The 12,558-nt window shown below is 50.1% G+C and overlaps 1 protein-coding gene across 1 annotated transcript in view; it reads left to right on the top strand.

Annotated features, from left to right (window-relative positions):
• Positions 1-6,645, top strand: part of NCOR2 (nuclear receptor corepressor 2) — a 343,452-nt gene extending 336,807 nt beyond the window's left edge. The window contains 3 exon segments of the mRNA XM_048513864.1: positions 1,187-1,363; positions 3,591-6,465; positions 6,573-6,645. Coding sequence (XP_048369821.1) covers positions 1,187-1,363; positions 3,591-3,757 — 344 coding nt within the window. The 3' untranslated portion in view covers positions 3,758-6,465; positions 6,573-6,645.
• Positions 6,646-12,558: the final 5,913 nt, after the last annotated feature.

The raw sequence follows: 12,558 nt of genomic DNA on the forward strand, positions 1-12,558 counted from the left end.
GCCCGGGGGAAAGGGGGGGCTGCCTCAGCTGGTGAGTCCCGAGCCCAGATGAGAACCCCTTGAGAGGAAGACTTATCGTTTCTCACGAGCCTCAGCTGGAACTTCACTCCAGGCCTGATGGAAGACCCTCCTCAGGGGCTTCTGACCCCAGGCCCCCAGGCCACAAGTTTGACACCCCCGGTCCAGATCGAGAGCTGCCGGTCTCGGTGAATTGCGCCTCCAGAGGCCAGTCCGAGCATCAGCGCTGTACTTGGCCGTGCATCTTCACGCAGCTGGGAATGCGCAAACACATGCCACATTCGCAACCATTGGTATTTGGAAACACTGTGCTTGGATATCCAATCCAATCCAAAAACCTTTATTAGGCATAAACCAGAAGTACCATACATTCCAAGTACAAAAACAGGATCATTGCTATATATCATGTAGAACACGGATTAAAAATGTAGCAACTGCTTCAGAAATTTCTACATGAGGGCTGTTCAGTAGCTTAGACATTTTTAGTTTGTCTGAGAGAAACATAAATTCTAGAGGTAGTAAAGCTCCCAGATCGGTTCTAATATCATTATACCTCGAACAGTAAAGCAGGATATGAGGGATTGAGTCCATAGCGTTGGGGCAGTACTGACAACAACGCTCACTTTGTGGGCTTTTAAGGAAACGACCTTGAGTACTTGGATATACTTGGAGAACTATGAACCGGTTGCCTGTTGATAGTCAGGGATTGTGGATAAGAGATTCAGATGGCCTGGTATCATCCTGATGGCCCATGGTGCTCAGTCCCGAGGATTACACAATGCCCATCTACGCTTAAAAGGGGTCCTTTTTCATAAAGGAGGAACATGGTTTATTTTTGCATAGTCTATTTTAAGAGAAAGGACTTTATGGTCAGTACTTCCTTCACTCTCATTCCATGAGGGACGGGGTCAATATTATTTCCAGTTATGGAGTCTGACGCTTTGACAGCCTCTGGCTGAGCTGCCTGTTTAGTTAATTGTCCGGGCGGGTGGGATGTGTGCCCGCATCGCCCAGCTTTCTACTGCCTGCTGAGCCTCACCGTTTCCCCATTCCTGTGACCCCGAAGTCCCCTTGTGGCATTTCCCACCGGGGCCCCAAACCCACCTCCTGTCTCTAGACCTCTGTGCAGCAACGGGGTTTTCAAATAATTCTGTTCTCCCCACCCCAGGAGGAGGGAAGCCAAAGATTGCTGCCAGAGCCAACAGCCGCAAGGCCAAGTCCCCGGGTCCGGGCCTGTCCTCCACAGAGAGGCCGCCGTCGGTTTCGTCGGTTCACTCCGAGGGGGACTGCAACAGGAGGACGCCTCTCACCAACCGTGTCTGGGAGGACAGGCCATCTTCTGCAGGTAACAGGCCGTTCGTCTGTCCGCTGTTCATTTGGCTTTGCAGGTTTCTGGGTTTGCACAGTTGCTGGAGGCTGGTCTGTTAGTTAACTGGCCTCTAAACTAGTTCTGGTCTTGAACCTCCTCTCGGTAGAGCTCCCCCGCCCCAGTTTAGACGCTCTCTCAGTCTGGGGGGGGGGAATTCTGCTGGGGGGAAGAATTAGGACTAATAAAAGGAAACACTTCTTCATGCAACGTGTGATTGGTGTTTGGAATATGCTGCCACAGGAGGTGGTGATGGCCACTAACCTGGATAGCTTTAAAAGGGGGCTTGGACAGATTGATGGAGAAGAAGTCGATTTACGGCTACCAATCTTGATCCTCTTTGATCTGAGATTGCAAATGCCTTAACAGTCCAGGTGCTCGGGAGCAACAGCCGCAGAAGGCCATTGCTTTCACCTCCTGCCTGTGAGCTCCCAAAGGCACCTGGTGGGCCACTGCAAGTAGCAGAGAGCTGGACTAGATGGACTCTGGTCTGATCCAGCAGGCAAGTTATTGGGTCACTATCCACTTACCTCTTCAAGACGCAACGCCGCAGCGACCCCAAGAGTGAAAAAAACCTCCAGCGGCTTCTTGACCCATCGAGATTAATTTGTTTCCCACACAGGTAAAATTCGCTTGCTTGGGCACCAAAGAGCAGAAGTTCCATGGAAATAGGGGGAATAGAGCGTTCCGATTGGCTGGAGAATTTGTGCGTCACGGCCATCCGAGGGCGGGTCTCCATTTCGATTGGCTGGAACGCTTTTGGTTTTGATTGGTTCGGACGTGCGGACGTCATCAGAAAGGCGCTGCACACCTTAGAAATGAAAATTCACGCATGCGCAGCGCGCAGGGATCGAAATGAAAGCAAATATTTCGGGCAGGAAAACAAAAGAAAAACGCACTCCGTTAGAACCGGCTGTGTCTTGAATGGGCGCTGCAAACCACGCACAACCGGTGGAGCTCTGAGCAAAGAAAAAAAAATGTTGAGACGTGCTCTTGTTGTGCAATATCGTCTCAATTTCCGCGAAGTGCAATGGGGTAGGCCTTACGCGTCAATCCTCGTCATCACTCACCGCGCGCACTTTAGAAGCCAGGGGACACCCCCACTTAACAAGATAGCTCCCTGTTCCCTGATTGGCCATGAGCTGCGCGTCATGGCCAGCGATTATCAGCTTGTAGCGCAAACAGTCGAGGTTCCCCACAACCCAGCGCGCACCGCGCGGCGGTTTTTTTACAAAGTTGCTCTCTTTTAAGCCAGAGCTAATTTGCAGCTACGCGCCAGAAGGCGGAAGAGAGGTAAATCCCTGGCAGCGGGTGAGCCGGAGATATGAGGAAGCGTCCAGTGACCCATTATGGCTTTTAAAGAGGTGACCCCGCGGCTTATGGTGAGTGGATAGTGGCCCATTATGTTCTTATTGTTGTTTCTAATCCATCCATTCAAAGGACTTCTTAACTAACGACAGGCCATGAAGTCGCAGCTGGTTCATGGCGACCCCTCAAAAGGCTTTTGAAGCAAGAGATGTTCAGAGGTGGTTTGCTGTAGCCTGCCGTGGCGTCACGGTCCTGATGTTCCTTGGATGACTCCCATCCAGATACTAGCCAGGGCTCCCAAGCTCTAATGATCCTGGGCTTGGCTGGGCTATTTAGACAGCCATCCAAAGGACTAGAACAGGGATCTGTAACCTGCGGCTCTCCAGATGTTCATGGACTACAATTCCCATCAGCCCCTGCCACCATGGCTGATGGGAATTATAGTTCATGAACATCTGGAGAGCCGCAGGTTGCAGACCCCTGGACTAGAAGAAGAAGAAAAGAGTTTGGATTTATATTCCCCCCTTTCTCTCCTGTAAGGAGACTCAAAGGGGCTTACAATCTCCTTTCCCTCACCCCCCCCAACAACAAACACCCTGTCAGGTAGGTGGGACTGAGAGAGCTCCGAAGAACTCTGACTAACCCAAGGTCACCCAGCTAGCATGTGTTGGAGGGCACAAGCTAATCTGGTTCCCCAGATTAGCCTCCGCAGCTCAAGCAGCAGAGCGGGGAATCAAACCTGGTTCTCCAGATTGGAGTGCACCTGCTCTTCACCACTATACCGCGGTGGCTCTATTGGAGGATGCTTTCTGTTCACCATTTCCGCAGTGTTCAGCAGTCAGGGGGCGTTTGATTTGACCGGTTCCCGAATGCGTTTTCTCCTTCTGTCCCTATGCAGGCTCAACGCCGTTCCCGTACAACCCACTCACCATGAGGCTTCCGACCGGCATCGTGACGGCCCCGCCTGCCTCCGTTGCGCAAGGCAACAGCCAACACCATGGGTGGGAGGAGGAGCCCAAACCTCTGCTTGTCTCCCAGTACGAAACTCTATCAGACAGCGAATGAAAGGGAGAGGAAGCAATATGGGAAACCCGACGGCAACAAACACATCAATCGGGTGGCTGCTGAGCTAACCAGGGCGTGGGGACTCTGGCCGTGGCAGGCCGTGGCTGCTCTAGGCCAAGAAACGGAACAGCACTGGTCCAGTCAGCCATTAATTTGTGTTACACTAGGAAAGGGTGGGGGGGGGGGCGCTGTTGGAATCCTCTTCATTCTAAAGCCTTAAAGGAAAAAAATGCAGATGGAACCCATTCCCGTCCTCTCTCTACCAGTTCAGGGCTGACGCCATGAGCTGTTGTGGCAAGAAATTGAACCGGGTAAATGCAGGAAGGGAAGGTTATAAGCTTCCTCCAGGTTCCCTACAGGAATACAGCCGGCCACTGGATCTCACTTACTAACGCTCAGGGGTTCCACCAGGTCTGTCCTTCAATTGGGTGGGAGAGAGGGGGTGTCCACTGAGAGAAGGCGGTGTGTTCTGCTTGCAAAGCCCTCTGGAGGATGCTTCCCGCATGTGCCCGACACGTTCCCGGCGCGTCATTTTAGCGTGCGCTTTTGTGGCCTTGAAACAGGCCGATACTTGAAACGGAATCCGAGCGCCCCTTCCTTAGCTGTTGTGTTTCACCGTGAGGGCTGCACCGGTGGAATTGCGTGATGGGAGCATGGGGGGGGGGGAAATAATCCACAGCGGAGACTCCCCAGTGCAAAAGTGTTGGTTTCCCCTCCTCTTCCTCACGCTCAAAAGGAAGCGGTCCTCTTCCTCGCGCGCATCTAGGCAAACTTGTGGGTCTTCCTGCTGGAATGTTCAGTAAACAAAAAATCTGAGAATGATGCGTGGATGCGGGAGGGAGGGAGGGGTAGGGGGGTATTGGGGGGCTGCGAGATTGAAGGACAATAAACGGTTTCCTTTGGAGAAGGGAATTCTGGGTAAGGATTGTAATCAGAAAGGGTCCCCCTATCGGTAGTGTATTGGCTGCCAGTACGGGGAGGGGAGGCAGGCTGTTTTGAGTACTTTGTTTCTCGAAACAGCACTGTGTACAGGGTCTACAGGGTATATTTTTGATACCTTTGGCAAATGGCGCCGGATGCTTTGCGCAAGGAAGGACTTTAAAACAGTGTTATATGCTGCTTTTCGGTCTCCACTCCTGTACAAAGAGGTTCTATGTTCGTTGCAAGCTTTGCAGAGTTTGTTCATTGTTTGGAAATTGTCAAGAAGTTAACAGAAGGAAATTCTGTAATTCAGTAGAATGTATTAACTCGGGGGGGCGGGCGTTGTTTTTGTTTGTTTGGGGATTTTCTTACAGTCACAGCTGCTGGCCGCTTATTGCAAACACTTCTCCTTAGTAACACTCTGTTGTGGGGATAACATCAGTTCTGAACTATTCTTGTCTCGTTCAGGAGACTAGCAAGAAAACAATTTTCTGAACCTTCCACAGGGTCCCATTTTTCTCTATTTGTGGGAGATTATTAATTTTTTCCCCTAATTCATTAAATGATGATGTCAGGTGTCTAACCACATGAGCATGGACACTATTCAAAGAATAACATTCCCCCCCCCACACACACACACGCACACACTCTTGCTTATTTTTTTCCTCCATGCTGGAATATAGAAAGGGTGGTTATAAAAAAGTGTTAAACGTTTTTCACGTAAGCACACGAGAGAGAAAAGACCTAGTCAGCAATTTATCTGCCAGATCAGGTCTGATCTGTCACTCATTAATTTGACATCCTGGAAAGCAGTAACGTCACACGTTGCGGGTGTTGTGATGTGAGTGTGCGGTGCTTGTTTCCAGGCCGATTTTTACTTTAAAGCAGAGGCGTATCGGGGGAGATGGTGCCTGGGGACAACCCCTGCCCCGGGCGCCCCCCTTACCCCCTCTCGGGGGTGGGGGAGGCTCCAACAGGGACCATGGTGCAGGGAAGGCGGGGGTGATTTTGTGCTCCCCCACCATTGCGCCTGGGCACATTTGACCCCCTCTTGTCCCCTTGCAGATACGCCACTGCTTTAAAGCAAAAAACCTCTGGACTCTTGGCTTTTTTCTGCTTCTTGCACACATTTTCTAGGTGGGTTTGTTTTATTCTTTTACCTTGTTACGCGTTGCATGTTGCACGGAGCTCGTTACTGTATCGAAAGGCACACACGATGGTTTGAAGTTTAAACCTCAAGAGCACTACTTTGTTCCGTGTTTGAGAAAACGTGATGCTTGCGTTTGAGAAGGTGCACCCCTAGGTCCTCTGCGGGAAGGGTTCCCATTCTTACCTGCAATTTTCCCAGTCTTAAAACAGTTTCCCCAACAAAACTGCAAGCGAATGTCATTCCTGCACCTTGAATTTGTACATCCTTTGATCAGGCAATTGGCAAATGGTGGTGGGTGAAGATTCCACTTAATGCGGTTCTGTCGGGCAGTTCCGTAGGAGCGCACGAGGCGCATTTCCCAGCGGCAGCTTCCTCTTTGCAAATCAGAGTCTTTCCTTAAGCATAACCACCAGTGGTGTAGCTAGGGGCCAGGGAGGGGTTAAAGCCCTGGGGATCACTTCCTAGGGGTGTACATCAGGGCAGCGCCCCCCCTTGCCACTGCACCCCTCACAAACTCCAAAGCGGGACGCAGCTGTGGGGTGGGTACGCGGCACCTGGGGTAAGCCCCAAGCACCAATTTACTAAGATATGCCCCCCCCCCCCCCGATAAACATAGCTTTAAACATCTAGCTCACAGGTCTGCAACCTGCGGCTCTCCAGATGTTCATGGACTACAATTCCCATCAGCCCCTGCCAGCATGGCCAATTGGGAATTGTAGTCCATGAACATCTGGAGAGCCGCAGGTTGCAGACCCCTGGCTTAGAACATTCTCTTTAGAATGGTAGACGCGAGCATCTCCAGCATGGCCGATCTTCACAACCGTCCTCATGCTTTAAAGCAGGGACTACGCTGCTTGCGATGGCTGAAGAGCCCCGACCACCCCAAGGTGACAAACCTTTAAAGCAGGGGTCTTCAAACTATGGCCCTCCAGATGTTCATGGACTACAATTCCCATCAGCCCCTGCCAGCATGGCCAAGTGGTAGGGCTCATGGGAATTGTAGTCTATGAACATCTGGAGGGCCATAGTTTGAAGACCCCTGCTTTAAAGGTTTGTCACCTTGGGGTGGTCAGGGCTCTTCAGCCATCGCAAGCAATGTAGTCCATCTTGGCGAAACCTTCCAACTCGTTCTAGCGGTGAGATGTCTTGTGACATCGCTGAGACAGGGAAGAGAGGTCTCCTTGCCATCACAACTTGCATGCTGTTTGAAGTGGAGAGCTGGAAATGAGGTGGGATTTGACCCACTGTCAACAACCGCGCCGAGCACCCAGTGCAGCTGGCTTTCCCTTGTAGCCCCAGAACGCCCCCTCCCTTGTATATCTCTTCGTTTAGATCGAATAACTCAACCCTGGACACAAATCAGCCCAGTTTACCATGCAGTTCTGGGATAAATTAAAAACAAACTCCAAAGCCCATATAGATTTGAAATTGTACAAGAGCATTAAGGTTCTCTGCAAATAATATTTGCTTCATGTTTTCATGTGTTACCATGTCAGTTCCACCTATAAAGTCACTCCACTGAATTCTCTGGGGACTTCCCCCTCCTTGGTTGCTGCTTCTGCATCCATCTGTTGCCCGGTTTTTGTTTTTGTTTTGTAGACATCAGAATGTAGGTGAGCCTTTTGTCCGAAGGAACAAAATTGAGCGCAGCTTCATCTGTAAAATTTTTCCCTCTACAAAGCTAGTGTGTCCTAAGAGTTCATGCTGGTGTAGAACTAATTTTGCCACGGGTGCACAGATACGAGGATGTCGGCGTGGTTGTGAAGGCTGCCTGGTTTGTGAGCTGTGAGGGCCAAATGAGCTCTTGGAGATTTGTTGCAGTGTGCAGTCGACTCTTCTTTCTGTACCCCTCAGATTATTGTGTAGGACACAGGTGTAGGAAAACCATCAGCGTAGGGTCGGGACCCGCGGTCCTTTAACCGGATCTTCTGTAAACTCCAAACTCTTGGGCCCGATTTTAAAAAATGCAGCACATAACACCGTGTTTTTGTCAGCTTCCGCACTTGGCATCGTCGTCTTGTCCGCAGCAGCAACGCGAACAGTTTGCGCTGATGAGATGGGAGTTGCTCGCGGGAGAGGAGAACGCTTTGCAGCCTCGGGGCGTTGTCGGAACGGCGCCACCTCTCCCGCCCTTATCCTCGACCAATGAACAGCTTTAACCATTTGGACGGCAAGGGACACACACCGCTCGCAAGTGAGGTCACGTGTACATTCCACAAAAGGGATCGAGGAATAGCCCCCTCCTCTTTACCAAAAGGTTATTCCCACGTTGCCAGACATTGTACATTCTCTGTACATGTTCGTGCTTGTATATATTTATATATACTCTTGGGTTCTGTGTATACATATTACTCCATTTGTGTGCGCATGTATACGAAGTACATACACACACATGCATTTTCTCGGTGCCTGAATGAACGGCCTGGCACATAAACTATGGCTTGTGTTTGCATATGCAAGCCAGAAACTCGAGAAACTCTTAACTCACGACGGTTCAACCAAATGCAGACGAGTGTCTCCCCCCCCCACCCCACCTTCACCTTAACTGTTAGCTCCACATAAGGTGAGCGCCAAGCACTGTGTGTTTAGCTTCAGAGGAAAGCCATCCTTCTTCACAAACTGTCTGCATAATTTGTGTCTGTTTTAGTGACATACAGATCTCTCTACTGTTCTACCTGCTATGATTTTTTTTTTATTAATTGTGCAATCAAGGGGGGAAAAAACATTGTGTTAAACTATTAAAAGTTTGAAGTGTTACCAACTTTGTAATTTGTACAAACACATAAAAGCAAAAAAAAAAAGATAAAAGGAGAATTTTATTGTTTGAACTGTACAACGGGGCGGGGGGGGAGGCGGGTGGGCGGGAAGGGAGGGAAGAAATATCTATCTTTTGTACAACCAAATTGTGCATAGCTGTTTCAAAGCAAGTTGTATGATAGAACGGACTGTACATAGAGACTGCTGAGTTGTAAATATTTATGCAGCTTGCTTTAAAAAGGTTGGGGGGAGGGGTTTCTTCTACTGAAGGTGAAGTTTTTGTTCACTGTTGTTAATTTCCTTTTTCTTTCTTTCTTTGCTCTACATGCCCACTCAGCAAGTGTTTGTGGGGCTGCCGTGTTAGAGCCCTGCCTTACTGTTTAAATAAAAAAAGAGAAAGAGGGGAAAGCTTCTTGCTAGCAACGTGGGGCTGTCTTTTGATTCTTGCGTCCGGCTGCGAACTTCAGGGGACACGACCGGGCAACGTGCCTTTAGGGGTGACACACGGGCTGAACGCAACAACTTTTTAAATTTGGAACACTGGAGAAAAAAGTTCACTCCATCCAGTTTACTGCTTGGAAACGGAGGCCTGGAAGTAGATTGTCTCCCTCAGCCAAAGCTTCATGTGGTTCTCTTATGACTGTCATCGTGGTTCTCGGTCAGGGGTCTGCACCCTGCGGCTCCAGAGCTGCATGCGGCCTGGAGGTCAGAGGGTAGCGTGGGCATGTCCTTCCAGAGCAGCACTGGAAGGAAAGGCTGAGTGGAGGGGCCAAACGAGAGGCCGCTCCATGCGTGAGGGTGCCGCTTTTCGCGTTCCCTCCACTCACCTCTCCGTCCAGCGCTGCTCTGGAGGGACACACCCACACTGCCCTCCGACCCCTGGAGGTCGGAGGGTAGCGTGGGCGTGTCCCTCCAGAGCAGCCGCCATCCCCCCTCTGCTATCCCCGCAGCCGTCATCCCCCCTCCGCCTCATGGAGCAGACGGCTGCCTGCTCCATCAAGCCGAGGGGGTTTCCCTGCCCGGCGCTGCTGCCTCCCACAGCGCGAGAAGCAGAGGTGGGATCCAGCAGGTTCTCACAGGTTCCTGAGAGTAGGTTACTAATTATTTATGTGTGCCACGAGGGGGTTACTTATTGGTGATTTTGCCACGTGGTTTTTGCCTTAGTGATGCCCCTCCTCTCAGCAGTAGCGCGCAGAACTTGAAGCAGTCTAGCAGGAGGTGCACCGGCGTGCGTGGCAGCCTGCGCCTGCGTGCATTCGTTTCCTGCCTAAGGGCCGGCGCAGCGGCTGCGTCCTTGCCACAGCCCCACCCAGGAATGCCCCGCCCCCGGAATGCCCGGCCCACGCCCCCGTCGTGCCCCGCCCAGCCCCATTGGCGCTACGCCACAGTTTGAATCCCACCACCATGGGAACCTGTTACTAAAATGTTTGGATCCCACCACTGGCGAGAAGCGGTGGCACCGGGCAGGCTGCAGGCGCCATTCCCCCTCTGCCCCATGGAGCAGGCGACTGCCTGCTCCATCGGGCAGAGGGGGTTTCCCTACCTGGCTCCACTGCCTCCCACAGCGCAAGAGGCAGCGGCACCGGGCAGGCCACAACCACCATCCCCCCCTCTGCCCCATACAAAGGAAAAGAAGAGAGGAAAGGTGGTGAACAAGCAGAGGAAAAGTATAAACCCTACAGAACTGGGCCAGCTTCAATAATCCCTCTTAGCATAGCTATCCAGGAAACCTCCCCCAAACACTCATGTACCGGAGAAGGAAACTTAAGGGGAGCAATGCAGGGAAAGAAAATCAAGATTCTCCCACTTTATCCCTTTGGAAAACATAGTGCTCTTTTGCTGTTTGCACTGATTTTGAGTCAAGTTGTTGAGTCTAGCTGTTGCTGAAGTTCTCAGCCATGGTCCAGACCTGCCTGCTTTGTGGGGCAGAGGGGTTTCCCTGCCCGGTGCCTCCGCCTTCCAGCGCTGGAAGGAAAGGTGAGTGGAGGGGCCGAACCGGAGGCGGTTACATACGGATCCACCTCTCCGGCTCAGTAGATCTTTGGGGCCATGGGAAATGGGTTCCAAATGGCTCTTTGGGTGGTAAAGGATGTTCTAGGTCCTGCTAAGAAAACACCTGCTAGGAAAATCCTTTTGACTCATGATTGAACCCTGCGCATTCAACGGGAATCACAGCCTCCCCAAAACGTAGCTGCCATGTATGATTCTGATTCCTGTCTATAGCACTTTTGGGGGGAAGAACGCCGTGGGCAAGGGGACTGTTGATGTTAGGGTTTTGCCCAACTAAAGTACCCTTCATCAACTGTACGCAGTTAAAGTTGGTTTACATTATTATTATTATTATTATTATTATTATTATTATTATTATTATTATTATTATTATTATTATTATACAAAACAGTTACACACAGCAAGCAAGATCAATATGCTGGATTTTGTATTACATCACACGTCGGACACTTCCCAAGCATCTAGGACTGTGTGATGTATCGACGAATAATGCGTGCAGAGCCGAGTAGGGTGGCCTTTTGCAGCTGACATATGGTGATTTTTATTATTATTAGGCTTGATAAACCACCCAACCCCCAAAGGGCTCTGGGCGGTGTACATTGAAACATAAAACAGATACAATATAAGGTCTCATAAATACAATATAGCGATAAAACATTACAATTCATGAAAATACATTAATAACAGCAATTCCAAAAATTACAGATAAAAATACATGCACAGATGCACAGATTACTGTGTATATAGGTGGTTAACTGCCTACCTTTCTGCTAAGAAAGATTTGATGGAGGTTTTTCAGTTGACACCTCAACTTCCAGTTAGTTAAATACAAGCATGATGCTCCATTAAAGTGCTGACTGCGTTCCTTTTATATTTTGGAGTGGGAATCTCAAACTTCTCTGCTGTTTGTTATATGCCTGGAGTTGCTTTCTCTTCAAGCTTGCTTATAGATGCCCGTTCCTGTTCTGGCCAGCAAGGTGGCAGTATTTCACAAGGCTTTGCAGACATACCTGACAAAGTCACAGCAGTTTGTGGTGAAATAAATGTTGGTCTTTCAGGTTCCGCTGAGCCTTCACAAGACCAGAGTCTTTGGATCAATTGGTAGGGAAGGGGGTTTCCATCCTCGGCCATCCAGGGAAACCTGGATAGCTTTAAAAGGGGCTTGGACTGATTTATGGAGGAGAAGTCGATCTATGGCTACCAATCTTGATCCTCCTTGATCTCAGATTGCAAATGCCTCAGCAGACCAGGTGCTCAGCAGCAGCAGCAGAAGGCCATTGCTTTCACATCCTGCACGTGAGCTCCCAAAGGCACCTGGTGGGCCACTGCGAGTAGCAGAGAGCTGGACTAGATGGACTCTGGGTCTGATCTAGCTGGCTTGTTCTTATGTTCTTATGCTTTAAGTTGCTCAGTCATCTGCAGTGAGTAGAACCCTGCTGAACTTTCCTGCAACACTTTAGTATTTGCTTGACTGAGTGTGTTTCCCTAGAGAAATCAGTACAGAAGCATCTCTTTACCCTTTAAGACAGGGATTATGAAGGCAGCCATGCGGACAGGACGGCGGCAGGTTTCTCTGTGCTAACAGAGGCTGTCTCTGCCATCAGAGAATCCCTCAGGGGTCCAGCCAGCCCGATTCCTGCTGTGGTCATTGGTCAATGTGGGAGACAAAAATGGAGAAGGCAAAAAAAATATATAAGCTCTAATTGCTGGAGAAGGTATGCAAAGAGGGTGTTGAAAAGTTCAGCATGTAGAAGTTCACAAAAATTGTACCAGTGGCAAGAACTTGGCTTTACTCCCAAGAGGGGATGCTCAGAGAGGCGGTGGAGGATGGAAGACCTCCATGCTGCCCTAGGAATAACTTACCGATGATGCTTTGAGTAGCAGAATTTTTCAAGGGCAGTTACAGCACAAAATATGAATAGTTGGAACTTGAATCTGCTTGGATACGCCTCCATGATTCCTC

The sequence above is a fragment of the Sphaerodactylus townsendi genome, linkage group LG13 (genome assembly GCF_021028975.2).
Source record: "Sphaerodactylus townsendi isolate TG3544 linkage group LG13, MPM_Stown_v2.3, whole genome shotgun sequence".
In the NCBI taxonomy this organism is placed as follows: Eukaryota; Metazoa; Chordata; class Lepidosauria; order Squamata; family Sphaerodactylidae; genus Sphaerodactylus; species Sphaerodactylus townsendi.